This window comes from Ascaphus truei, chromosome 4, assembly GCF_040206685.1.
Source record: "Ascaphus truei isolate aAscTru1 chromosome 4, aAscTru1.hap1, whole genome shotgun sequence".
Taxonomy (NCBI): domain Eukaryota; kingdom Metazoa; phylum Chordata; class Amphibia; order Anura; family Ascaphidae; genus Ascaphus; species Ascaphus truei.
The window spans coordinates 256218169-256244934 of NC_134486.1; the positions used below are offsets into that span (position 1 = coordinate 256218169).

The window sequence follows — 26766 nt, forward strand, 5'->3', positions numbered from 1 at the left end:
ACGGAGACAGACAGAGACAGAGAGATTGTGCCCATTATCATCTGTAAAAAAGCTCAAGAAAAGATGTTCATGGACTGACAGTTTTATGCCACAAAACGACATTGTTTGATAATTAATTAGCTACACACAAAGAGAACTCCCGCACTGCTACAATGTGAACCGTATTTGAGGTGCTTACTAGGTAAGGGATAAAGGTACACAAAAGAAAAGGAAACCTAATATACCAGACCTCTATCAAACTAAATGTATAGTGACATAATTAAAATAATTTTATTGATAAACAATGAATCAAAAAATGGGCTTTAAAATCAGAGAATGTGTTAAACAGCACGTGACTGTAATCATTGGTAACTTAACCAAGGGTAGTTAAGTGATGTATACATATGGAGATCCTTTATCGATATTCAGGATCTGTGGCTATATGTATAGCCTCCTTGATTGTGGAGATAGGTCCGTAAAATAACCACCATATACTAAATGTCCATCCACATATAAAAGTATATTTCTCAGAGCTCGTATGTGCTCTGAATCTGTGGTGACATAAGTAGTGAGAGGTAATATCTATGCCAGACACAGCAATTGCTGTGTGTGTCCACCTATAACTGCTGTATGCTTACATACCCACATTCAGAGCTGCTTTTCCTAGAACTAGAGAAGGCACTTAGTGATTGCACTCCCTAGAGCCTTCAATGAAAAAGGTCTAGGGTGTCTGTAGGGGTTAATGTACACACCCATAGAGGGTACTAAGAGCCGTGTTAATAATGAGAGAGAGTCTCCATAGAGTCCTAGGCTTCTGATGGTGTGTAGCCTCTACGCAGGATAAAAGCTGCAGTATATATTGACACTCTGTGGGTATATAACATAGATACAAGATTACCCAAATGTCCACCTAGTCAGTAGGTTTAGGCAGGCGGTGTATTACAGGAAGCACTCCTGAATGGCTCATCCGTGAAGTATCACGGCAGGATCAGTAAACCTGCCGACAGCTATACTCGTGCTCCTTACCCAGCCGGTATGTAACAGCTGTTTGAAGCAGAGCCCCGACGGAGGCAGAGTGTCAGGTAGTCAGATATACTAAGAGCCCACACGAACCTCCTAGCGAGCAGGTAGGTAATATTCAAACATACAGACAGGTAGCACAGTGATATCTGGCCATGCTTTGCCCCCTACATCAGCGCTGATCATGAGTATATCAGCGCTGATGTGCTCGAGGGCAAGCCTAACTTGTAAGGTTGATCAGGAACGGACCTCTACGTGACCTGAAGAAGCGTTCATTCGTGAAACGCGTGCGTCGGCCACTTACCTACTCCTGACACGCGGGAAGCCTTTTCATTTGAATGCAGCATTGATTGATATGTTCCTAGCTGCGATACTGCTGGCGCCCCGTGTGCGGTCTATATACTTTGTTCCTCTGTGTTACTATCACACAGTAGGATCTTGTTCAATATAGGTCCGTTCCTGATCTACCTTACAAGTTAGGCTTGCCCTCGAGCACATCAGCGCTGATATACTCATGATCAGCGCTGATGTAGGGGGCAAAGCATGGCCAGATATCACTGTGCTACCTGTCTGTATGTTTGAATATTACCTACCTGCTCGCTAGGAGGTTCGTGTGGGCTCTTAGTATATCTGACTACCTGACACTCTGCCTCCGTCGGGGCTCTGCTTCAAACAGCTGTTACATACCGGCTGGGTAAGGAGCACGAGTATAGCTGTCGGCAGGTTTACTGATCCTGCCGTGATACTTCACGGATGAGCCATTCAGGAGTGCTTCCTGTAATACACCGCCTGCCTAAACCTACTGACTAGGTGGACATTTGGGTAATCTTGTATCTATGTTATATACCCACAGAGTGTCAATATATACTGCAGCTTTTATCCTGCGTAGAGGCTACACACCATCAGAAGCCTAGGACTCTATGGAGACTCTCTCTCATTATTAACACGGCTCTTAGTACCCTCTATGGGTGTGTACATTAACCCCTACAGACACCCTAGACCTTTTTCATTGAAGGCTCTAGGGAGTGCAATCACTAAGTGCCTTCTCCAGTTCTAGGAAAAGCAGCTCTGAATGTGGGTATGTAAGCATACAGCAGTTATAGGTGGACACACACAGCAATTGCTGTGTCTGGCATAGATATTACCTCTCACTACTTATATGTCACCACAGATTCAGAGCACATACGAGCTCTGAGAAATATACTTTTATATGTGGATGGACATTTAGTATATGGTGGTTATTTTACGGACCTATCTCCACAATCAAGGAGGCTATACATATATCCACAGATCCTGAATATCCATAAAGGATCGCCATATGTATACATCACTTAACTACCCTTGGTTAAGTTACCAATGATTACAGTCACGTGCTGTTTAACACATTCTCTGATTTTAAAGCCCATTATTTTATTCATTGTTTATCAATAAAATTATTTTAATTATGTCACTATACATTTAGTTTGATAGAGTGCTGGTATATTAGGTTTCCTTTTCTTTTGTGTTGGTAATTAATTATTCAGATTCAAATCTATCGTATTGGCAAACTCCCTTTTGAATCAACAGGAAGTAATTAAGAATAAATGCAAATTAGACACGGTAGGGGTGTTGTAATCTGTTGACATTAATCTTTGGCCCTTAGAATATGTAAATTAATTTGAAATAGAAGTCTCAAATTAAAAAGATTTTCTTTTCACCAACATGGATCTGACCGTAGAAGTGTGCACATGAAAGGTACTTTAAAGTAGATGTTGTTTATATGTACAGTGGAGAAAAAGAAAGTACACCCTCTTTGAATTCTATGGTTATACATATCAGGACATAATAACAATCTGTTCCTTAGAAGGTCTTAAAATTAGGTAAATACAATCTCAGATGAACAAAAACACATGACATATTACACTGTGTCATAATTTATTTAACAAAAATAAAGCCAAAATGGAGAAGCCATGTGTGAAAAACTAAGTATACCTTATGATTCAATAGCTTGTAGAACCACCTTTAGCAGCAATAACTTGAAGTAATCGTTCTCTGTATGACTATCAGTCTCGCACATCGTTGTGGAGGAATTTTGGCCCAATATTCTTTACAACGTTGCTTCAGTTCATTGAGGTTTGTGGGCATTTGTTTATGCACAGCTCTCTTAAGGTCCAGCTACAGCATTTCAATCGAGTTGAGGTCTGGACTTTGACTGGGCCATTGCAACACCTTGATTCTTTTCTTTATCAGCCATTCTGTTGTAGATTTGCTGGTGTGCTTGGGATCATTGTCCTGTTGCATGACCCAATTTCGGCCAAGCTTTAGCTGTCGGACAGATGGCCTCACATTTGACTCTAGAATACTTTGGTATACAGAGGAGTTCATGGTCGACTCAGTGACTGCAAGGTTCCCAGGTCCTGTGGCTGCAAAACAAGCCCAAATCATCACCCCTCCACCACTGTGCTTGACAGTTGGTATGAGGTGTTTGTGCTGATATGCTGTGTTTGGTTTTCACCAAACGTGGCGCTGTGCATTTTGGCCAAACATCTCCACTTCCAAACAAACCATACTTGTTCAGTCTTTTTCTAATTGTACTGTCATGAACTTTTACATTTAACATGCTAACTGAGGCCTGTAGAGTCTGAGATGTAACTCGTGGGTTTTTTGCAATTTCTCCGAGCATTGCACGGTCTGACCTTGGGGTGAATTTGCTGGGACGTCCACTCCTGGGAAGATTGGCAACTGTCTTGAATGTTTTCCACTTTTGAATAATCTTTCTCACTGTAGAATAATGGACTTTAAATTGTTTGGAAATGGCCTTATAACCCTTCCCAGATTGATGGGCAGCAACAATTGCTTCTCTAAGATCATTGCTGATGTCTTTCCTCCTTGGCATTGTGTTAACACACACCTGAATGCTCCAGACCAGCAAACTGCTAAAACTTCGGCTTTTATAGAGGTGGTCGCACTTGCTGATGATCAATTAATCAAGGGCGTTTGATTAGCAGCACCTGTCTGCTACTTAGCATCTTAATTCCTATGGAAGCAGTTAGGGTGTACTTAGTTTTTCACACATGGCTTCTCCATTTTGGCTTTATTTTTGTTAAATAAATCATGACAGTGTAATATGTCATGTGTTATTCATCTGAGGTTGTATTTACCTAATTTTAAGACCTGCTAAGGAACAGATGATTGTTATTATGTCCTGATATGTAAAACCATAGAATTCAAAGAGGGTGTACTTTCTTTTTCACACCACTGTATATACTGGAGTGCTGTGCTGCAGTTTATACCATTTCAAATCCTTTAGAAATATGTGGTACCTTAAGAGATTTGGGTGACTATCACTATAAATACTTTGATATGATTTTACTGCTTTCTTTTGATATGAATATTTGTCATGTTAGGATCTTTACTCAAATCAATTCCAAATTCAATCCGTTAGTCAAAAGTGCTACTTACTAGAAGCTCCTGACATTACATTTCCCCAGCTCTGGAGGTTAAGTTAAAATGTTCTAAGCATGCATATTTAAGTGTTAAGAAACATTGGGTACATGATACTGCAATAATTACCTATAGAAAGTATGATGCTCCACACAAACTTTCCACAACCTCTTTGCAGCTCGATGGTTTGGCAGTTTGAACCCAATGGTGCTCTCAAACTGTTCCAGCTGGAACACAGCCACAAAAAGAAATGAAGCGTTTCCTTCCGAGTTAGTTAATGCATACGGCAGTGTACAGAGTTCATGTGTCTCCCATGCTGCGCCAAAACATCAAATCTCTATTACTGACATACCAAAAAGTGCCTCACACTTTCCATGCCTGGGTTATAATTGCACCATAGGAACGTCTTAAGAACGGCAATTTCCATTTTATCACTTCCTATAAGAAATTGCTAATAACCTTCTACAGGAAACCAAACAAGCAGTGCATAAGCAATACACAGCAGTGCTTGATGGGAACAGTTTTACACTCTCTGAGACATAGGAAGTTCTGCCGTAGCCCACTATAAGATATGTTTTTGTGCAATTAAATGTAAGCATTTAGGAAAATAATGGTATTTAAACACATTTCATAAGTAGTCCATCTTTCTGGCAAAGTGTATATCTTTGTTAATTAAAACAACTATCCATCACTCTAATAACATTTAAATGAGAAAATACAGATGTAGCCTCCTTACATTTATTCAGGACTGCATTCCCAACCAACGGAGAACAATTTAAGCTTCTAAATTGCACCAGCATCGCAAAACCATGGTAATGCTTTTGTTGCATTGGTCCTGAATAAATGTTTGAACATTGTGTTTATACAGAAATATGGCCACCAAATAATATGAATGTAGACTGTCATTTTTAACGAAAAGTAGATGCATGTATCTGCATTTTTCAAACTGAAATAATTTGAGTATATATACTGTAAATAACGTTTCTACATTGGTAAATGACATTTCAACTTTTTCGTGAGTTCCTATGGAGACAAAGTAATTTTAACACCTAAAGGTCCACCAAGTAAATGGATTAAGAAAAAAACATGTTGGTGTCTGAAGTAAGCTTTAGTGGGTGGAAATTTCTGCTGCAGTTAATTTAGAATGTAACAGATTTTCCATGCGGTCATGTACAAAATGAGATTTCTCTTCCTCGGGGTATATGCAATGATCACCTTTTCTTGTAAAAGTGAATGTACATTTATTTTCTTTGCTGACAATTCCAATGTAGTCATGAGTAGAGACCAGATTGTTTAATGATGCAAGCATTAAAATTCCGTACCTTGATCAAGTCAGTCACTTATACTAAGTGTCTTCATCTGCAAACTTAAATCACTGTGCAAGTTTCTGTCCAACTGTACTCAAGCAGAACTTTTGCAATTGGAAAAACAAATTGTTCTGATGTCCTTCCATTTCTTCTAATTCAACTCTTCAACATGTTAAACGTCTTTACAGTATTCAAGAGGTTAATCACATACTGACTTGAGTACAATAGAATTCATCACAGGATACAAATATTTGACTAGGTTTGGGAGGAACACATGGATAACAATTTATCTAACTATAAGTGTACGAACATGTCTCTGCCCCGGCCCCATTTTTAATTCCAACTGATCATTGCTTCAATCCTTACCTCTCCAGGTCTGACTTTAATGTAGAAGTTGCTGCGTTTGTAGGATATTTTTAAGATTTTAGGCCATGCAAAACGGTTAATTCGGAGCCTATCCTTGTAAATTAGCAGTCCATTTGCACACACTCCAAGCATGATATCCACACCTTCAGAGTCCTAAACCGGAAGGAAAAACACACCCTTTTGTCAACATACTTAATAGTACTACATTTCTATATTATATAAAATATATATATAAATATATATATAAAAAAAAAAAATATATATATATATATATATATATATATATTTAGGTTAATGCACGCACACAAAGCCACCTGTGTTGCTTTTGTGTGAAGGGGCTCTGTCTCCAAAACGTTACTTTAGCTCTCCCTATTACTATGCAGCAAATCACAGCATTTTTGCTTAACTACTTGTGTGCCTCCATCGTCTATCTACATTATACTACTACAGGCCTCCATTTTGAACATAGGGGCATTGATGGGTTAGCTTGCACCAAGGTTCTCTCTCCATTGTTGTTTTTTGTAACATATTGTTGGTATTGGGGTACTTTTTAATATTATTAATATAAATAACAATACTACAATAATTAATATCCATGTAATATTATCTATCACTCGTACACTCTGTTGCATGGTCATGGACACTCCGAAAAATATTAATAGATTGATCGGAGCAATGTATGAGTGGGTTCTTTCGAATATGTTATCCTTTCAAGTACACCTTAAATGTATCTCAATCATTTGTCCTCCTCTAGTATCCCATTTGGGAGGTTGCTGATCACTGTCAAGTGGCTAGCATCCATCTCAAATTTATAGGAGGATTGAATGATTGGATTGATTAATATAATACATTTATTGTTTTTCCTCTTCCATTTTCCTTTTGAAATTTTGTATTTACTATTATATTTACATTGGTACCTGTGTATTTTAAAATATAACTAATACACATATATACATTCATGTTGTAAGAAGTCGCAAAATAAATTGATGCACTTAATACAGGCTCATTTTCACAATTTTATGAATTGTTAATTATTGCTCAATTAACATATAGCCTGATTAATACACACGTACATACTAAAGGTGCAAACAAAAATATACACACACATGAATATATATATATGTTTCCTTTTTTGGTCATAACTATGTATATTTCCAATGATTTAATTCTATTTGACAATGTTATTGTTGTATGGGTCTATTGGGACATACGGCCATTAATTGATTGTATTTATCTATGCAAATAGCCATGATCTCTGCTGATTGGTGGATGTAAATATAAATACCTATGACGTACATCCGTCACTTATCCCCTGATGAAATCACCTAAGTGTGAAGAAACGCGTAGGGATACTAGTCTAACTAGTGATGGTCACTGCACCAGACCTTTTCGCTATCTGGGACTCTCATTCAGACTCTGGGACGCTGCCCCGCTGTGTTCTGGGACGCCACCTTATAGTGACACATTGGCGATTTGGTTCCTATGGTCCTACCATCTCCCTTCCTCCTATCCGGAACCTCTGTTCACTACAGTTAGTTTCCGGCCGAAAACAGGAGTAGCTGCATACTCTCTGGAGCTCCTGCTGGACGGTAGCTCAGAGGTGCCATACAACTTGTGGGAGCAGGACGTGTGAGCGGAGCAGCAGTTTCCAGCGTCTGGTGAATGAGTATTACTCATTACATGCTTGAATACTTTTTATGTTTGTGAGTGCGCATTTGTTGGAGTTTTATTGGAACATTACATTTTGTATCTCATCATAATACACTAGGATCGGGCGCTTTCTTCTCTTCTTGTTTTCTAGATGCAGTGGGAGGTCGTTGTTCCTTTCAGAAAGTTGTCAGTATCCTACATAGAGGGCCACCATCCATTCCTTCCATCCTAACAAGATTTTTTCATTATACGGTTTTTGTGGACTCTATTTTTAGATAATCATTTGTTACTTTTACATTTTTATTTTATTTTCCCCCCATCACTCAATATTCACTCAGCCTTTTTTATTTTTCATATATATGCATGTTTATTAGTTTTAATTAGAGTAGTCACTGGTTATACTAGTTTATGATAATTAGTTTTTATTTTTATATATTTTTATTTTTTGGTACTATATTGCTAGAGCATCATTTTCTGGTATATATTAGGTTCTTTTTATATTTTTGAAAATACAGTTAAGTTTGTATATTATTGCAGATAGATACCTACAAGCGCAGTCTTTTTTTGTGTATATATATCTATATATATCTATATATATATATTTAGGTTAATGCACGCACACAAAAGCCACCTGTGTTGCTTTTGTGTGAAGAAGGGGCTCTGTCTCCAAAACGTTACTTTAGCTCTCCCTATTACTATGCAGCAAATCGCAGCATTTTAGCTTAACTACTTGTGTGCCTCCATCGTCTATCTACATTATACTACTACAGGCCTCCATTTTGAACATAGGGGCATTGATGGGTTAGCTTGCACCAAGGTTCTCTCTCCTTTGTTGTTTTTTGTAACATATTGTCTATCACAAGAACTATATATACACTTTTTGTTATATTACATTTGAGATTTAATAAGTACAGCTCAACCCCGTTATAGCGCAATCCGCTGTAACGCAGTTTCAGCGTGGACCCCGAATTAAAAAAAAATTAAAGTTTTTTTTTTGCACACACACTACACACTCCATACATTCATAAGCACACTGCACACACTCATAGCACACACTCACAGCACACTGCATACATTCACAGCATACTGCACACACTCACAGCACACTCACACACACACACACACACACACACACACACACACACACACACACACACACACTGACACACAGTCAAATACACACACACAGAGACACACTGTCTCTTTAAGGGAGCTTGCTCTCGCAAGACGGAAGCAGAAGCAGGAAGCAGAGACAGGGAGAAGAGCTGCCAGATGCCGGGTGAGTGCTGTGTACTTTTGCCGCTGCCCCACTGGGTCTGGGAACACTGGGAGAGTTCTCAGCTTTCCCCCTCCGGCGGACACGGTACCACCACAAAAAGAAGAAAAAACATTTCGGCAGCCATTTTTTTCCCGCGACCCCGTTTATAACACGGTGGTCGCAGGTGGCCCCCGAGAACCGCACTATAACGGGGTTAAGCTGTACTGTCTTTGGGCTCTAATTGAACATATTACCTTTTTGAAGAGATAAACCACATTTTCGACCACATTTTGCAAAGTTGTTTTTTGTGCTAAATACATTTATTTTTTTTGTAGTATAAGGAGGGTTACCGAGAACTACAGAGATGTATCTTAAAATTATTCTTTGTTATGGCAGCATGATTGAGGTATAGTGTGACATATTTGGGAGGGTTATTATTCCTTTTTAGTGCCCTGCAGGGAGGGAGTTAAAGGAGTCAGCTGGATGTTAGCTCCGGGTACATACAGTCATGTGCACTTGGGTAGTGGTGTATGTGACACAAACAATTTAAACAAGCTTAATAAACTTCTAGTAAAAGTGACATACCAAAAACCATAGTAAATGTATCAAATCACCACATTTGTGCACTATTTCAATCTGTTCCAACAACGCCCAGTTTGCTAAAGTATACAGTACATTAAATGAGAATTGCTTTTCTTGGGCCAAGTGACCGTTTCAGTTGCCTACCTTATTCCAAGAGCCGAGAGACTCAATTCGTGATTACTTGGTCCCAGCAGTTATCTATGGAACATTTTACATAGACAGTTTTTGTTCTCCAAGATAAAATACCAATAACCTCAACAATGTGATGACAGTCTGCTGTCATTACAGCATTTACTGTTAAAGCTGCAACTGTTTTCGATCTACTGTAAGATTTCCCTTCTCTCTTTGGGAGGGAACTCTGTACAAAATACTTAATGAAAGTTGACTGTTCGATTACATTTAAAAGGACGTTTGCTGATCTCTGCAGGGGTTTCTTTTAGTCCCATTTACACCTGGTTAAACCAAAGACAAATGCAAACATTACCTTGGCATGATGCAGATCCACTCCATACATTGATAGTTTCTTGGCATTTTCTAAGAACTGAATGTCTGCCTGTGCTGGAGTCAGGCCCCTAAATTGAAAATGATTTTATGGGTTGAATAGTACTGATATGCAAACATTTTTGTCTCAGGAAGATTGGGTACAGTTTGTATTCTTAATCATTATTACTTTTTATTATTACTTTTTATTATTAGACAATTCCTTACTTTCTAAATGAAATGTATTTCTTTTTGCAATTATAGATTCAATATTTATTAAAACAGCAACTTTGGAAATAAAGGAAAATAAAACAATGGTATTCCAAACGTTTCGCTACCATCCTTGCTGTAGAGAACTAAAAACTACTTGGAATACTCTATACAGTTCACCTTCAAAGTAATGAATGAGATGAGATTCTGCACTTATAATACTAAACTTCATGTATTACAAAATAGAAAACTTCCAGTATATTGAGGAAAACGAATACAATCCTCTTTAAAGCCACGGTGAACTTGTAACAAGTTAACCGACCTGTGCGTTTTGTGCAGCTCCACAACTTTGTCTTCCATTTCTTTTGTCTGATTGGGGGCAAACTGAAAGTCACCGATGTAATCAACTCTGTGCTCGTCTGTATCATAATCACCCAGCTCCGATTGCATCGTGTAAGAACCGAGGAGTGTGAGAGTCACAAATGAACATGGCAAACGGCCAGAAGCAATATCTTGACGAAGTTGAAGGCACAGGAAATATCTGTGTGAGAAGGAACACCGAAATGAATACAAAACAATTTAGTTAACGCTAAACAAAATAAATAAAAACTGAGAGGGAAACTGTGAGCCAGACCTTGATGTGAATTCAAAAAGTCATAACCTCTTGGCAAAGGAAAACAAATTGTATGAATATCTGCGTACAACTTATTAGAGCAAATAAGGTTACACACACTGGGATATTTATTTATTTTTTAAACTGCCATCGACTTGAAAATCTCAACAGTTCATTGCTTTTAGACAGAAGGTAGTTAAAAAAAAAAAACGTTTTTTTTTTTAGTTAGGGGTTTTTATTTATTTATTTTTTAATATTAATTTCAAGAGTACACAAAAAAAAAGTTTATTATTTTCATTTTGAATACAACGGCCACCTGAAGATTTTACACATTTACCATCAATACAAATTCACACACTGATTGCAAGGGTGGAGGCGTCGGGTTCCTCTCCTCAATCTGCCGTTAACGAACCATTCCTATTCTTCCCTCTCTTTTTCCTTCCTTTGAGGCTCACACTGTCCAGATTTTGTCTCATTTCCTCGTGGCGGTCATCTATCGCTCACCTACCTCTACTCATCCCTTTCTGTCTCTCTTACGGAATCCTGGCTCTCCTCTGACCCCTTCTCTTCGGGGACTTCAATTGCAATAGTGATGACCTCTCTCCCTTGGGCTTCCCGCTTTCTCTCTAACCTCTTCTTTTGACCTTCACCAATGAACTCACAGGGATGGCCACTACATCGACCTGGTTTTCACCAACACCTTATCGGATTTCTCCATTTCCCCTTCTCTGACCATCATCTCATCTACAAATCTCAGTTCTCTTCTTCATCTCAATCTCCCCCTCATTTCACATAGATTTGCGTTCCATTAATCTACTGGCTCTTGGCTCCACCCTTTCCTCTGCTACAGACTGACAATCTCTCACTCTCGTACACTTCCTTCACTACAAATGTATCCTATCCTGTTTCAAGTCGGCCTTCTCCCAGACAAAAAAAAAATACTGTCACTAAACACTCAAGTCTAACCCACGCCGCCTCTTCTCATTCGTTGACCAACTCAGACCATGGTCTATTACCTATTTTTCTTTCTCCATTTCACCTCAGGACGTTTCTTACTATTTAAAGGCCAAGGTGAATCCCATTCGGCAAAGCATCCTCTGTTTTCTACACCTCTTGCCAACTCCTGCTTTCTAGGACTGTGTTGCTGCTGATCACTTCTCCCTCTACCACTCTTGACCCCATCACCTCAAACCTCTTGTTCACACTCTAATCCCTATACTCACAACACTTCAACTCCTCCCTCCCCTCTTGTACCTTTCCCACCTCCTTCAAGTATGCAAGAATGCAACAGTTATACATGTGTACTGCCTATTCTCTGAGATCATCTAAGTATCTAATGAGATTGCTGGACGTTGCTATGGTGACACACACGTCACATGACCCATGGCGGCAAATGACGAAGATCAGGTAGAAGTCCACCCCCCAGAATAATCTTGTGTCCCCCACTTTGCACACCACTGGAGTAAACAATGGAATCACTGAAGTAGCAGATATAGAGAACAGGAGAACCAGGAAAGGGCTTTGTTGCAGATACAAAGGTAGTGAAACATGTGCAGTACAGTGAAAGGTGGTAGACCGCATAAAAAGTAGCAGAGAAGTCAGGCAAAATTATTAAAGGGAGTAGAGCCCTTGAGATTTGGCAAAGTGTATATCGTTGGCTTTAGATGCAGCCACCAGTATCCAACACTTGCCTTAGAAAATCTGGGTCTCTCTCACAGTAACTCTGCAACATTTCTGTGAGATTTCTGCAGCCCAATCAAACTGAATGGGACGTCAGGGACCCCCGCTGTGTTAATCCGATGGGCCATTAGTCTGGATGAAAAATCTCACCGAAATATTTCAGAGTTTACGGTGAGATCACCACAGTATTTTCCCAGGCAAGTGGTCGGATACTGGTGGCTGCATCTGTAGTTTGGAGAGGGCAGTTTTAGCAGAAGCTAGACTGTGTCTAAGAGGTTAGAACTGTTTAGGAAATTACTCAAGCGTGAATAGACCAGTTTAAGAAGCTTAGATGCAGAATGCAGGAGAGAGATATGACGATAGTTGGAGACGTATGACCAATAACGTTGTTTTAGGATAGGTGTGACTACTGCATGTTTAAAAGCAAAGTCCCTGATTGAGAGCTTGGAGTTGAATATGTGTGTGCAAGTATAGAAAGCAGAGTAGGAGTAAGAGGTCAGATGACAGGAGAGAGAATGGGGTTAAAGAGAGGAGAATATTGACAAAACAAATTCTGTGATAGGTGAATAGTCAATAGTAAAGCGGTGTTAGAGAGTAGAGCAGTATGAGATACAAGTGAGATGTCTTGACAGATTAGATCTACCGTGGCCTTAAAGCAGCAGTTGAAGCAATATCCTACATGTGTTTTTTTTTATATATAAATAAATCAGTTCTGTACTATGAGAAAATACTTGTAGCATTTATTTAAAAAAATAAATTAATTAAAAAAAATTAAAGACATTTTTAATGTTTCTAATGTAGGCAGCATTTCCAAAGTGACAGCCCCCTTACCCTTCTGAGCCCCACCCTCTCTCTAGCAGTGAACTACTTGTATCTAGTACAGTAACAGCCCAGTCAATCATATTCCAAAACTACATTTCCCACAATGCTGTGCAAGAACTGAATTAAATAACCCAGAGCAAGCGATCGATTACAGGAAAACGGATCGATCGACAGCTTAGCTAATCACTTATCAGTTTGCATATTGTATTGATGCACATATTCAATGGAAAAAATATATATATATTTTTAAAAACGGCATCTTGAACTGCAGCTTTAAAGTAGTCGGGAAAGTATTGATATGTTGCACGAACAGAGAAATGGAAAGGAGGAGGTCGCAGACGGGAGTCAAAGATAGAAAAAAAAGGTATGTTAGATTTTTGATAATTCGTGCAGAGAAGTAGCGTTGTTTAGCCTAAAGGCCTGGGACATAGTACAGCAGGCCGTGCTGAGCCACGCTGAGCAGATGCACTTACCCCCTGCATCTGTCATCAGCGCGGCTTTAGCAGCTGCTTCCGCATGCGTGCGGAGGATGAGAAATTCTGAGGAGACAGGCAAATTTAAAATTTGCCGCTATGGGGAGCGGAGGAGCGGTCACGTGACCGCTCACATCCAATGGGAGCGAGGGACTAGCCCCGCCTCCCGCCCGCCTCCGCCCACAAAGCGCGCTCACTGTGACAGGGAAGGAAGTGGTTAAACTTATTTGCTATGCATTACTGTGTTTGCCCTGTCCCAGCCATTTTTATCCCCCATTTGCAGGCCATTCCCTACCTGCAAGGGTAAAAGACAAGATGCATTGCTTGCCATACCCTCTAACCGACACATGATGGCTGATCTTAAATGTAAGGCAGGGGGTATTTTTTGTAGGTCCAAGCAGGAATTACTTGGACATCCAGCTGTGATATGGGTGAATGAGCTGGGGCTATTTTTATGACCAAGCCTCAAAGGGCTCTCAATGGACTGTAGTTATTTTTATGACGGAGCCTCAAAAGGCTCTCACAGATTTAGAGTCCCCCTGTCTAAAAGAGTTTCAGTTATTAAAAGACCCAGAGACCCATAATGTATACAATACTGGCATACTGATGCACAGCAGATGTCAGGCTAGTGACATTTATTGGTCAAAAATCAGACGGAAATGCACCAAGTTATGGGTGTAGCCCAGGTATGATAAATGGCATGGGCGTCAACCTGACCCATGCGCCCTGACCACCGGACAGCCCTTTTGACCGGTCTTATGAACTGTGGGTAACTTGGCTATTCGTGGGTTGTTTTGTTCCCACGAGGGGGATTGGATCCACATGTTAAAGATAGCTTTGGGCAGTCTATAACTGTGGCTCCCCAGGGTGATTCCTGAATTTTAATCCATGATGTAAAGATGCAAGACTTTATTCCAGCATAGCAGCAACCAGTCCAGCAGTGAAGGGGTTAACAACAACATAACCACAGGACTTTTAAAACCAAGGCTGCATTTCTTGCACTGGCAAGCAAAGGACAATTTCTTTCATTCCAAGGACAATTTATTTCGTTCCCTTATCCCAGTGAGTGTTGTTTTCAAGTGTATTCTGCAGATGTCGTGTATTTGTCTATTAAGGAAATAAATCACAATTTATTTTGCAACTTTTTTTGTTCAATCAAGTACCCAGAAATATAAATGTGTTGATAAAAGTTGGTGTCATCGTGACACTCACTGCCTCACCTGCCAGGACACAAAAAAGCTCCAGTTTGAGCAGGCGAGGCAGAGCAGGAGCGCGGATCAGCGCGGCCCGAGGCACCATGCCCGAGGCCTAAGAGAGCGGAGTTTAAGCACGAAAGGAGGAATTTGTAGTGCAGGAAATCAGCAAGTGTGCGAGACTTCCTCCAGAGGCTTTCAGAGGAGCAAGAGCAGGAGCTTAGGAAGCATGTACATGTCTTAAGCCAAGGTTGAGGGCTAGAGCAGAAAGTACACCAGAGAATAAGGGAGGCATGCTGGTTAAGGAAAGAGGAAAGGATATATGTAGATGTACTGACAAGATTGTCAGGGTAGAGGTGAAGCACAAGCAAAACAAGCACGTATACCAGTTACAGCCTTGCATATATTGTGACTCAAGAAGTCATAATGTCTATCAGGGTCACAAAGGTGAGTGTATTGTTGGGTGGGAGTATGAATAGATCATATCTAGACACAAATACACAAGTCAATCACTAATTAAACCAAGATCATCCAAATACAACCAGCATATCTATTTTCTAAAATCTTAATAAAAATATAAATAATCTTCAAACATTAACATAAAAAAGCAGTCACCCAGAAAGGTCAACCATAATTGTATAAAACACAGTGGCAAGTCTTAAATATTAAAGCAGCAATTCCTCTTGCTCCTTTTTACCAAACAAAATGGCCGCTAAATCCCATGGGCCAATAGAAAGTCTCAAAGTCATCGGTTGCAGCTTCCTATTTGGACAGGTGTTTAAATCCTTTTCAATAACTAGGAAGTAACGCCGGTGATTTCACCAGTATCTCGGCAATCGGGGACTCCAGAGCTGGAAATATCACGGTTCAGCTCAGGAAGACGAAACATAAAAATAAACAGGGGTTGAGGGGGATAAAAATAGGCGAATTGTGGCTTTCAAGAATTTTGATTTTGTAACATATTAATAACATTACAGAGAGCAAATTAGTTGATATAGACTTCTAACATACACATCACCAAAATAAAAAATTAAATTTTCAATAAAAGGAGGTTAATATCAAATTCATCTGACAAAGCTCAAGGTAGATTATGCAGATACCCAATCAGTCCTTAAAACCTACTTTAATCTTTTTAGCACTGGCCCATCGCAGAAGGAGTTACTGCCGCTGACCACAGACAGCAGTTCAAGAGAAAACAAAACTCTAAAATGAACTACTGACAAATGCATAAGTATTCTCTACAGAGTTAAGAGGAAGTGTACCATTGTGACTATATTTGATGTAGTAGCTTTACACAATAAATTGCAGAGTTGGATTATCTGTGACATAACCCTCTATTCATGTGTGTTTAGGCTTGAGAGCTACAGTATAGGAATGTACATGTCACTTGTTGGATACGAGCCTGATGTGCTGTTACTGTAAGACGTGGCAGTCATGTGAAGGGAAATACAACTGACTGAAAGTATATACAGTACAAAAGAAAAGTTTAGGGAAATCAAATGCCAAGGTTATGAAAACATGAAGTACATCATTCATAATTATAATTACATAAAATAAATCAAGGTCATGAGTTATCGGAATGCTCCATGATTATGTGTTGTGCATCAAATTACACATCAAGCCCTACTTAAAGTAAATTCACAGCGACAGAAAGCCATGAAATGTCCTATGTACATCATATTTCTAGCATTTCCTGTACTCTTAAAACGGTCCAGTATTGTGACTTTCTAAAAGCAGCTTTACAGACAAGACGCTGATTCTAGAAGTTTCAAAGAGGAGCAAAAACTCCCACTGACGTGAATACAGTGACAGCTCCTTAGGCCTTTTCGATTTTGAGAGGAGTACTGCACTTTTAGCATTTAGGTTTAATACAAATAACTACTGTAGCTAGGCTCCACCAAACAATATTGTATATTGCATGACATTCTTTCAAATCTTTTACCGACAAGGTGTGTGTATATTATAATATAAATATTATTGTTATGGACTGCTGTTTCCAATAACGTGGAAATAACTTGCCATGGCAACGCAACATCACGTGACCCTGTGGCATTATTTGACGCCTGGTTGCTATGGTGACACGTCGCCCAACACAAAGGTAAGTGAAGTTACAGAGGCATCGCGCAATCCCTCGGCATTTAATTCAAATGCCTTCAGGGAAGCACGGGGCCTCTGTAACCACCATGCCCTCCCCCCAGAAAATCTTGCGTCCCCCAGTTTGCGCACCTCTGCATTAGGTCACAATACCAGCAGCACTCCTTTGACACAATATGGTGTGGTGGGGTGGGGTTCTGAGCTTGCTGGTTTGTGTTTCTACATTTTAATTGGTAAACAATGGCATGGAGGTTTGTGGCCCCTCCTCCCTGGTTAAAGCTCGCCCAGCCCACTCTTAAAGGCTCAGTCCAAACAATTTCCTACGTGTTTTTTTTTTTTTTTTTAGAAATCAGTTCTGTACTATGAGAAAATACTTGTAACATTTTTATTTATTTATTTTAAAAAAACAACTCTAAATTACATTTTGAATGTTTTATAATGTAACCAGCATTTTTTGTTTCTACAGCAACCATTTACAAAGTCACATCCCCTTCATCTTCTGAAACAGGCTCTGGCATACCCCTTTTTGAGCCCTGCCCTCTCTCTGGCAGTGCACCAATTGTATCCATTGACTGCCTGGCCACATAATCTTCCCCACAAAACTTTGCATCTTTGGCCCTCTTCTGCTGCACGGACAGCCATTTAGTGATCCCCCGAGCCGTATCATTGCTGATCGATCACAGGAAAACAGATCGGTCGGCTACGTAGCTAATTACTTATTGTGTGGATTGTATAGATGCACATATTAAAGAGGGAAAATTTAAAATAAAAAAAAATTAAAACGGCAGCTTGGACTTCTGCTTTAAATAGCCGGCCTTGTGATGCACCTGGGAATAGCCAGTCTATTAAGACTTCTTCCTCCATCAGAGTTAAATAGAACGTTTGCAGATGTTAGGAGCATTAAAACGGGGTGTGTTTACTGGCTTAAAAATAATTTGGCAAAAGAATTTGCCAAAATGATCCTTAGTTATGAAAAGATAGATTATTATTTCACTATATAATTTGTCATATTGGATGTAGCATTGGGGCTTCTGTTCTTTCTAGGTTAGTCCATGTTCAAATCAACATTTCAGCCATATACCTGTATGAAGATCCCTTCAACACTGAAGGGGTAAATACTGTAGACCATTCTTGTCCTCGATTAATTTTTCAATCCTTAGACCGTATGCAATAAATTATTTTAGGTAAACCAGTCATGACATGTCAGAGTAAAGATAAAATCAGCTGCACATTCAAGTATTAAAAAGGCACAAGCACAGTACCTTGTTAGGTCTTCTGATAACTGGGAAGGGTCAGGAGGATAGAACTTCACATTGAAGACAAACAGCCAGGGAGAGCCTGCAATTTAGAGAATTATCATGTTAATTATTTTATGTATACAAATGTACTATGACCAACACTACTCAATAATGAAGTGTAGTAGAACAGTTCTCAACAGGAAATATGGCAAAAATACCTCCTAAGTCATGTTTAAAAGGAGCAGTCAGTAAAGTTAACTTTTTTTCCCAGTAATAGCCAAAGACCCTGTAAGTTCATTTTTATTTTATAAACTTCGAATGTAAGAGCTACAATTGGAAAAATCTGCTAAGTGTTCGTGAACAAAAGAAAAACCACTGGAGACATTTGGTCAGTAGCAAAGTAGTGAGGAGTACAATAGGAAAAATTAGTAAGCGACAATGAAGACCGTAAGGCTGCGTCCAGGGTGATTGCGTACACTGGCGACACACTTTATTCGAGCTCGGCTAGTCCCACGAATTCGGGTATACTCGGGTGTATTGAGGTTTGTGACTGTTTTCTGCCCGAGTGCATTGAGGTATTTTCCAGGCAGGGATTGAAGCATTTTATTCCCTCTGGCTGCAATACTGCACAGTATATATATATATACTGCATTACAATTCATGAATTTATGCCATCTGGTAGACACGCGAAGCATTGCAGCCTATTAAATCCTAATCATTATCATTTAACAGATCAGCCGCCCGTCAGCCAGGCATGAACCCAGGCTGGGAAGGCAAATGCAACGGGGCTTGTCAGAGGTGAGGAGCGGCGCATTCCAGGTATCTGCCAGGTACATACTGGGTATTTGCTCGAATAAAGTGTGTCGGTGCAGTACGTGCGTTCGAGCGCTGTGACCTCATGCTCGGATGTAGCTGGGGCGATTCGTGGCCTGCAGGGTTGCGCGATGGCGAGGGGCATGCCCGGTTTGCCCTCATTGGCTGAACAGCGCACGTGATCACGGCATCGCACGACAAAGGCAAATTTTTTTTGGACATCTCGGCTCTTATTGCGACTACCCAAGTACACGTGCGCAGTTTGAACACTACAATTCAGGTACATTGTTTTGCTCTCGAGCGCGCAAACACCACGACATGGCCTAAGATATTTAATGTCCAAGTATGCATGAATTATAGTAACATGGCTGCATGTGTTTATTCATTACTATTACATTGTTGTTTAATAACCAAGATCAATACAACTAGCCTTAGAATTATAGAATGTCACTTCAATAAGAAATTTTAATGAGCAAAAAAAATAAATCTTTATTTAGAGCATTAGGTAAGGCGTCAGTTCCTCCTAAACTTTGGACCCCTTCACTCAATTTGGCTAGAACAAAAGTACTGTTCAATTCAAACATTTGCATATATTCTTTACAGCAAGTCGCAAAACATGTAGTGTACATTGTGTAAGAACCTTGTGAACAACATAATTATTTGTGGTGCCATGATTCTTAGTTTTTCACTACTCGTTACAGCAGGGAGCGCAATCTTTTCCCCCTGCCGGCTGTCCCGGGACGGCATGGCGGTTGCAGAGGCCCCGCGCTCTTCCCCCAAGTAATTTAAATGAATGCTGGGGGGATCACGTAAGGCCTCTGCAACCTTCACTTACCGGGATTCAGCCGGCTTCAGGACACGTCGCCACGTGACCCCCCCCCCCCCCCGGAGTCATTTGACGCCGGAGATAAGGTTGGGGGGTGGGTGGGTGAGCAGGGAGGGAAACGGGCAGGGAGGGAAGCGGGCAGGGGGGTGCAGCAGGGAAAGATTGCATACCCGTCTTAAACTATAGTGACAACTAAGAAGCCATTTTACAGTGTACCAGGCATAGCTTTTGTTTTTTTTCTCTAAATATGGATTTATAAAACAGTATGCTGTTTCTGTTGAAGCCTTCACATTCTGTGATTTTCTAGATTAAGAAATTGTTTTATTATATATTCTAAATGATCTAACATTTCTCCTCACACACAGCAGCTGTCCCACAGATTCATTTTTAAAATGAAAAGTGGAAAATTGATCTACGGGAGAAACCAACAAGGACTCAATAGATGTGTGTATGCTTTTGTTTGCACATGTTCTTGATGTCTGCAAAGTGTTTAAGAAACGTACCGAACAATTAAAACGGCGGTTCAAGGCAACATGATTAATACAGAAGAGGTGTTGGCACCTTAAAGTCGGAATTAAACTGTTGATGCATAGGTTTTAACTTGCAGATGTAAAACATTATTGCACCAAAATATTTAATCGCAAGGAATACTGTGGCTCCATTAGAAACAATGGTAACACAAGTTCTATTTAACGCAATAGTTTCTGCTATATTTCTTGCGTTAATGGGGGTAATGGCATCTGCTACATCTTTATATGCGGTAGAGAGCAAGACCTTTCTATTATGCTGTAAACTAGCAATCTCGGGCAAGTAAATACAATCCACTTGCTTCTCGACGAAAGAGCCGAAAGATGCCATATCCAAGAACAGCAGATTACAAAGTGTCTTGGATTTCCACCACTCCAGCCTCTGGGGAAGTCAGGCTTCCAGAGTCGCAGTATTATCACATGATCACGAGACTTGCGATTTAGAAGTTCACATGAATGGAACGATCTTGCAAAATCCCTCTTAAAGCTGCTGTTCAAAAAAATATATGTATTTTTTTTCATCCATTCAATATGTGCATCAACACAATCTGCACACTGACAAGTGATTAGCTAAGCTGCAGATCGATCTGTTCTCCTGTAATCGATCACTTTGTTCAGGGTTATTTAATTCAGTTCTTGCACAGCATTGTGGGCAATGTAGTCCTGGAATATGGTTGACTGGGAAGTTACTAAATGCAATTGGTTCACTGCAAGAGAGAGGGTGGGGCTCTCATAGTACAAGTATTTTCTCATTGTACAGAACTGATTTATTTAAAAAAAAACATATGTAGGATATTGCTTGAACTGCTGCTTTAAGATTTCTGTGCATTAATGAAATGGTCCCATGGTGTGGACTTTAAAGATTTAATATTTCTCCCCTCTCCACAACCTATAGGGCAGACTAGTTCAGAAGCGACTGCCCAAAACACCAACCGCCAGAAGCCCCCCAACCAGAGACTGAAGAACCTGAGCTGCATCTACAGTTCCTTTTCATACCAATGATGAAATTAAACAGCATAAGAGAAGATCCAGAAACCCCTTAAGCTCCCACCCTACCTACAGTACACACCTCTTGCCCCACTGTCTTGTGAAGTATTACAGTCCAATCTAGCAAGGTAACAATGTGAAGGTGAAGGGGTTAACTAGGCTCATCAATAAAGGTCAAGCCCACTTGGTTACCCCTGATCCGTGTGTTGGGGTCCTAGAATGTCAGCTTTTGGACCCAGATGTCCTAAATGCATTACTGTGACTGTGTGCAAATTATGCAACATTAAAGATTTCTGTGTGTTTTGCTTTTCCTGGGGGTGCTGGGACCAGGAGATTTCTAGGCTGTGAGTTTCGGGGTAGGTTTGCTGGAGAAACTTTTTTCAGATTGCATCTATTTAGCAGGGTTCTAAAAAGTTACTGGGGACCCTGAAAATGTACCCTGGATTCAGGTTATATGAAGGGGTTAAAAGATATCTGCAGGTATACACGGTCCTTTGTACAGCAGAGGCTCCCCAGTATAGCAGAGGTACCCAAATATATGCCCAGGTACCCTGAGCCGAATATAGGGGTTATGGGGGTGCTCCAGCTAGGTGATAAAGCTGAGCATGTTTGCAGTGTGTAAAAGTTTTAAAAGTTATTTTTCTAATGTGTGCCAAGAATGAGGCTAGTGGGGGTAGGTGAATTATACTCTCACTCCATCCCTGACACCAGAACGAAGACTTATAGATTTTACCACACAAGACAGGACACCGTATATTTTATTAAAGAATTATATTTAATAGGTATATGCACTGGTAACCTGTAAATGAACTGTGGGATTTTGAGTCATGGCTACCAGGCTCGGTGCCTATGTGCCTGGGAGAAAGCCAGGACTTGAAAGCCTCAGAGATGCTAGAGGTGTGAACCATTTGTTAGCAAGGAGGGCTAAATGGAGCACCGACATCCTCAGCTCAAAGGGGCCATGTGGCCTAGCCCAGACAGAGTGGAGCCTCGCACACTGGGAGGCAAAGGGGCAGAGAAGAATATTTTGCCGTCCCCTGGGAACACAGGTGTTTGGGAAACCCTGTCTTGTCGCCTCAGATTGGTTGCTAGGGGATTGCTAAGGTTTTTTGATTGGGCTGAGTGGTTTCTGGGAATGAATAACAGAGGTTTTAAAAAAACTCTGACAGCTCAGATTGGTCAAAGTCAACGTGTGTTCCAGATTTTCCAAGTTTTCCAAAGACTCTGTTCTTTCTTGGGTGCTCCATGTATTCCTATGTGGTTCTATGTGTTCCTAAGTGATTCTAGAAGTCCAATTTGCCATAAGGGCAAGAACGGGTCGGACCGGGGCCAGAGACGCCTTGCTGCGATTGCACAGAGGAAGGCTGTAGGACTTTTTAAACCGGAATGTTCTCTAAGTTCCCACTTCAGCACTGGACTGTTTTAAAGACTTTATTACAACTAGGAAAGTCAGTTTGTCAACCCCAGACCCCAGTAAGTGTATCTTTTTCTGTCTATTGTAATTCAATGTGTGTTTGCCTGTTTCTATGGAATAAATTACAATCTATTTACTTATTGGCTTTGCTCAACGATAAGATCCCGGTATAAAAAGGTGTATTTTGCCTGGTCCCCCGTGACAAACAACCCGTCAAAATATTGTAAGTGGATGAGCAAGAGAACATTGCATAACAATGGGGAAATCTCACTTAACAGGCAAATACAATTAAACAACTTAACAGTGTAAATCGGCTTCCTTGGAAAGTATCAGTCACCATTAATGTAGGACTAAATTTTATTTATTTGCATCCTGTAAAAAAAAAATGAACATGTTTTCTTTTTCTCTCATGCATAAAGGATATAATGCTGCACACCATTCAATAATCAAATATCCTTGCAGTTACCGGTCGGTGCTCCTGGTGCAGGGGCTACCTGTCTGAAAAGACTCCAAGCACTATATGAAAAATAGATGTTCCAGGACACCACAAATTTGTCAAAAAAAGAATGTATCCAATCATTAAACACAACGTTTCAACCAACTGTGTGGTCTCTCTCAAGTATATTTATTTATTATATATTTCAAATAGTGCTAGGAGTTCCTTTTTCTCTAAGCCTGCTGAATTCAAGCATATCAGTCATTTATGTTTATCTGCTGGTCTAATGAGAGCTTTGAAATGAATAAACAAGCCACAGAGAAAAACAATTCACCTCTAGATTTGATGACTTCTACACAAAATCTCATCCACGCAAAATGCATTACATAAACATTGCAATAGTTCTTCGAAGCATTTGTATGCCATGGAACAGTGGAGTATAATTTTTTTTTTTTAAATGCCTAAACTTTAAAAACAAAAAATTTTTACTCGGCTATATTGAACCTATAAGTATTAAACATGCCATTGTTTGTTCACTTTCATCCTAAAAGGGACTGCCACTTTAAGCTCAGTTTAAAAAGAAGACTAATATAAAGTAAAGCACATATTGTCATACAGGGTATTTATTAAGCACTGCTGCTACAAAGGACACTGTCGAGCACCGTCTTGTAAATATGGCCCTTTATAACCTATTCAATTGAATGGACTGTAAGGTGTCCTATAGTAGTGCAACACTGCTTGGTAAATGTTGTGCATTCAGTCCAATAAGGCCAGTGCTGACTTCCAGCATTGATGTTGTCTTACGCAGTAAGACTTCTTAGTAAATATGGCTCATATTAATTGAAGATGTATGCATATCTTTATTTATATAGTGCCATTAATATACATAGCGCTTCACAGTAGTAATACACGTGACGATCATATTAATAACAAATAATACAAATAACAGAACATGGGAAGAAGTGCTTCAGGCATAAAAGTAACATTTAGGAAAAGGAGTCCCTGCTCCAAAGAGCTTACAATTAAAGATATACAAAACTATACAGATCAGTGCTTATTTTAGCAATAATGTAGTACCGCTTAGTAATTACATTTCAGACTTACAATATTACCAAGAAACATCTTTGCAGAAATTGTTATAACGGAAAAACAGAAAAATGTTTTTAAGTCTGGAGAAACATGTACTGTATAACCATTTAAAATGGTGTACACTAAAAATAGGCCATCACAAACTGCAAACCAGGGGGCCCACCGGAATGTAGAGACAGACCCAGTGTCTGCCCTGCGATGTAGCTGGTGGCCAAGCGCAGGGTTTTGATCTTGGAGTCCGCGGGCACATTGGGGATGCACTCCGCAGCTCTGCAAAGGCCCTGTTGATGCTCGGGGGGAGGGGGGAGCGTAGGTATGGGAGAGAAAGGGGGTGGGAGAGAGATAATTTGGGGGAGAGGAAAGAGAGAGGGGATGGGTAGAGAGAGACAGAGGGGATGGCTGTAATCGATGAAAGCGGTGTGTAAAAATGTAATTTTTCCACTTCCGCCTGCTGATGCAGTGCGTTCCAGGTCTTGCAGTCAGATTGAAAATTGCCCCTCCCCAGCCTATTTTGAGTTTGGCCTGATACAAGTCATTAACTGTTTTAACTTTTATTTTCACGGTAGGTCTAGAGTTCGTTTGCTGAAATACAAACCATTAATAAGTGTATGAAACCAAACATTTTTTATTAAAAAAAGACTTTCAATATACTCTTTGTTTGACCAAAGAACAACTAAAAGTGATTTGACTGATGAAGGTATGGAGCGCTTCCTGTTCCATGTTATTTATAGCTGTTAAAATCATCTACTGTTTGTGAAGTTTAAATTTATGTAATGAAGAAAATGTCAAGAATTTGTCCAGACAGCTCAATAAATATCATTAGTGGCATTCTCAAATGGCAGGAATGCAAGAGTAAAACAGTACACAATCAATACGATTCATCGCTGGCACACTATGGAATGAGCCGTTTACCCCCAGTAAGGACAATCTCTTCCTTGTGTGACTTACTTATAATGTTCCATTCTAGGCCAAATAATGCAACACAGAGAAATAAATACAATGAACAAAAAGATATTCACATAAGAAATATGGATTCTACGTATAAAAGTAAAACGATGTGCTTAAACACTTGGCAACCAAACTCTTGGGGAAGATTTGCAACATTGCAAGAGCAGAACTGAGCGGTTCACATTATCTCACTCCGTGTACCTACCTCCCTGAAACTCATTTCAAATTTGACCTCTGTAAAACTACAACAATACTGGACAGGCTCCAAGTGTTTAGAACCACCTTTCTGATGTTAAAGGACTGCAAACCCCAAAATGAAATACTATAAACTTCACATGTCTTGCATATGTCAAGGCATTGCTTTGTCTCTTGGCTTGAGCCTCAGCTACCAATAAGGTGCATTTAAGTAAAACTTTTACTGGCAGCTGGAAACTGAGGCGAGTTCGATCAAAATAATTACATCACATTGCAATACATCTCAGACCTGTATTTTGAGGTCTCTTTTTAGAAAATGGTTTGGATGTTTGTAGTTTTTTTAGGGGGCGTAAAATATCTTTTGAGCCCAACATACCTGCTTGTTCTTCTCCATCCTGTTTTTTTCCCCCTTAAAGCCTTAGCACATCTTAAACTGGAATACAGCTTAATATATTTTTATTTTGCATTGCTTGAACAAGTTCTCAATCGATAGGACTATCATATTACTTTATGAAGACCTGTTTAGGAAATATCAACATCCAATGTGGAAACTTATCAGTAATCACCACTGTTACTTGCAATCTTTGTAGCAAATGTCCTCTTTAAATAATTACATTTCTTTGAAACCGTGGGCTCACCAGGTGTAGGAGCGACTGTCATATCCCACAATTCACAGCAGTCCCTAAAAATGAGGGTTAAATGGGGACAATCAAAAGAGGGGGTTGTCTCTTTCAGACATGCACATGTAAGTGGGAGTGAAGGTGTGTTAACACAGTACTCTGCATTTTTGGAGAACAGTGATTACACTTGAAAGTGCAGTCTTCCAGGTACGGCTTCCCTACAGCTTCCGGGTACGGCTTCCCTACAGCTTCCAGGTACGGCTTCCCTACAGCTTCCGGGTACGGCTTTCCTACAGCTTCCGGGTACGGCTTCCCTACAGCTTCCGGGTACGACTTCCCTGAGGCACTATTTTTTTACCATCAAGTCATTTAAAAAAAAAAAAAAACTATGTAAGGCCACCTACGTATGGAAGGTGCATTCCACGACACTTGATTAACAAAATGGATTCCTGATCTTTGAAAGGAGATCTCTCCACATCCCAAAAGGTTCATTCTAAACTTCTTGGACCATTAAAATGTAAAA

At 40.0% G+C, this 26766-nt stretch overlaps 1 protein-coding gene across 15 annotated transcripts in view; it reads right to left on the reverse strand.

Annotated features, from left to right (window-relative positions):
- EPB41L2 (erythrocyte membrane protein band 4.1 like 2) overlaps window positions 1-26766 on the reverse strand; it is a 220709-nt gene that overhangs the window by 58922 nt on the left and 135021 nt on the right. For all 15 annotated transcript variants that reach the window (XM_075597313.1, XM_075597308.1, XM_075597316.1 and 12 more), the window contains 5 exons: window positions 18413-18488; window positions 10598-10816; window positions 10070-10157; window positions 6096-6248; window positions 4552-4649 (listed from right to left, as the gene is read on the reverse strand). In XM_075597313.1, the coding sequence (XP_075453428.1) occupies window positions 4552-4649; window positions 6096-6248; window positions 10070-10157; window positions 10598-10816; window positions 18413-18488 (634 nt within the window). The remainder of the gene's footprint in view (window positions 1-4551; window positions 4650-6095; window positions 6249-10069; window positions 10158-10597; window positions 10817-18412; window positions 18489-26766) is intronic.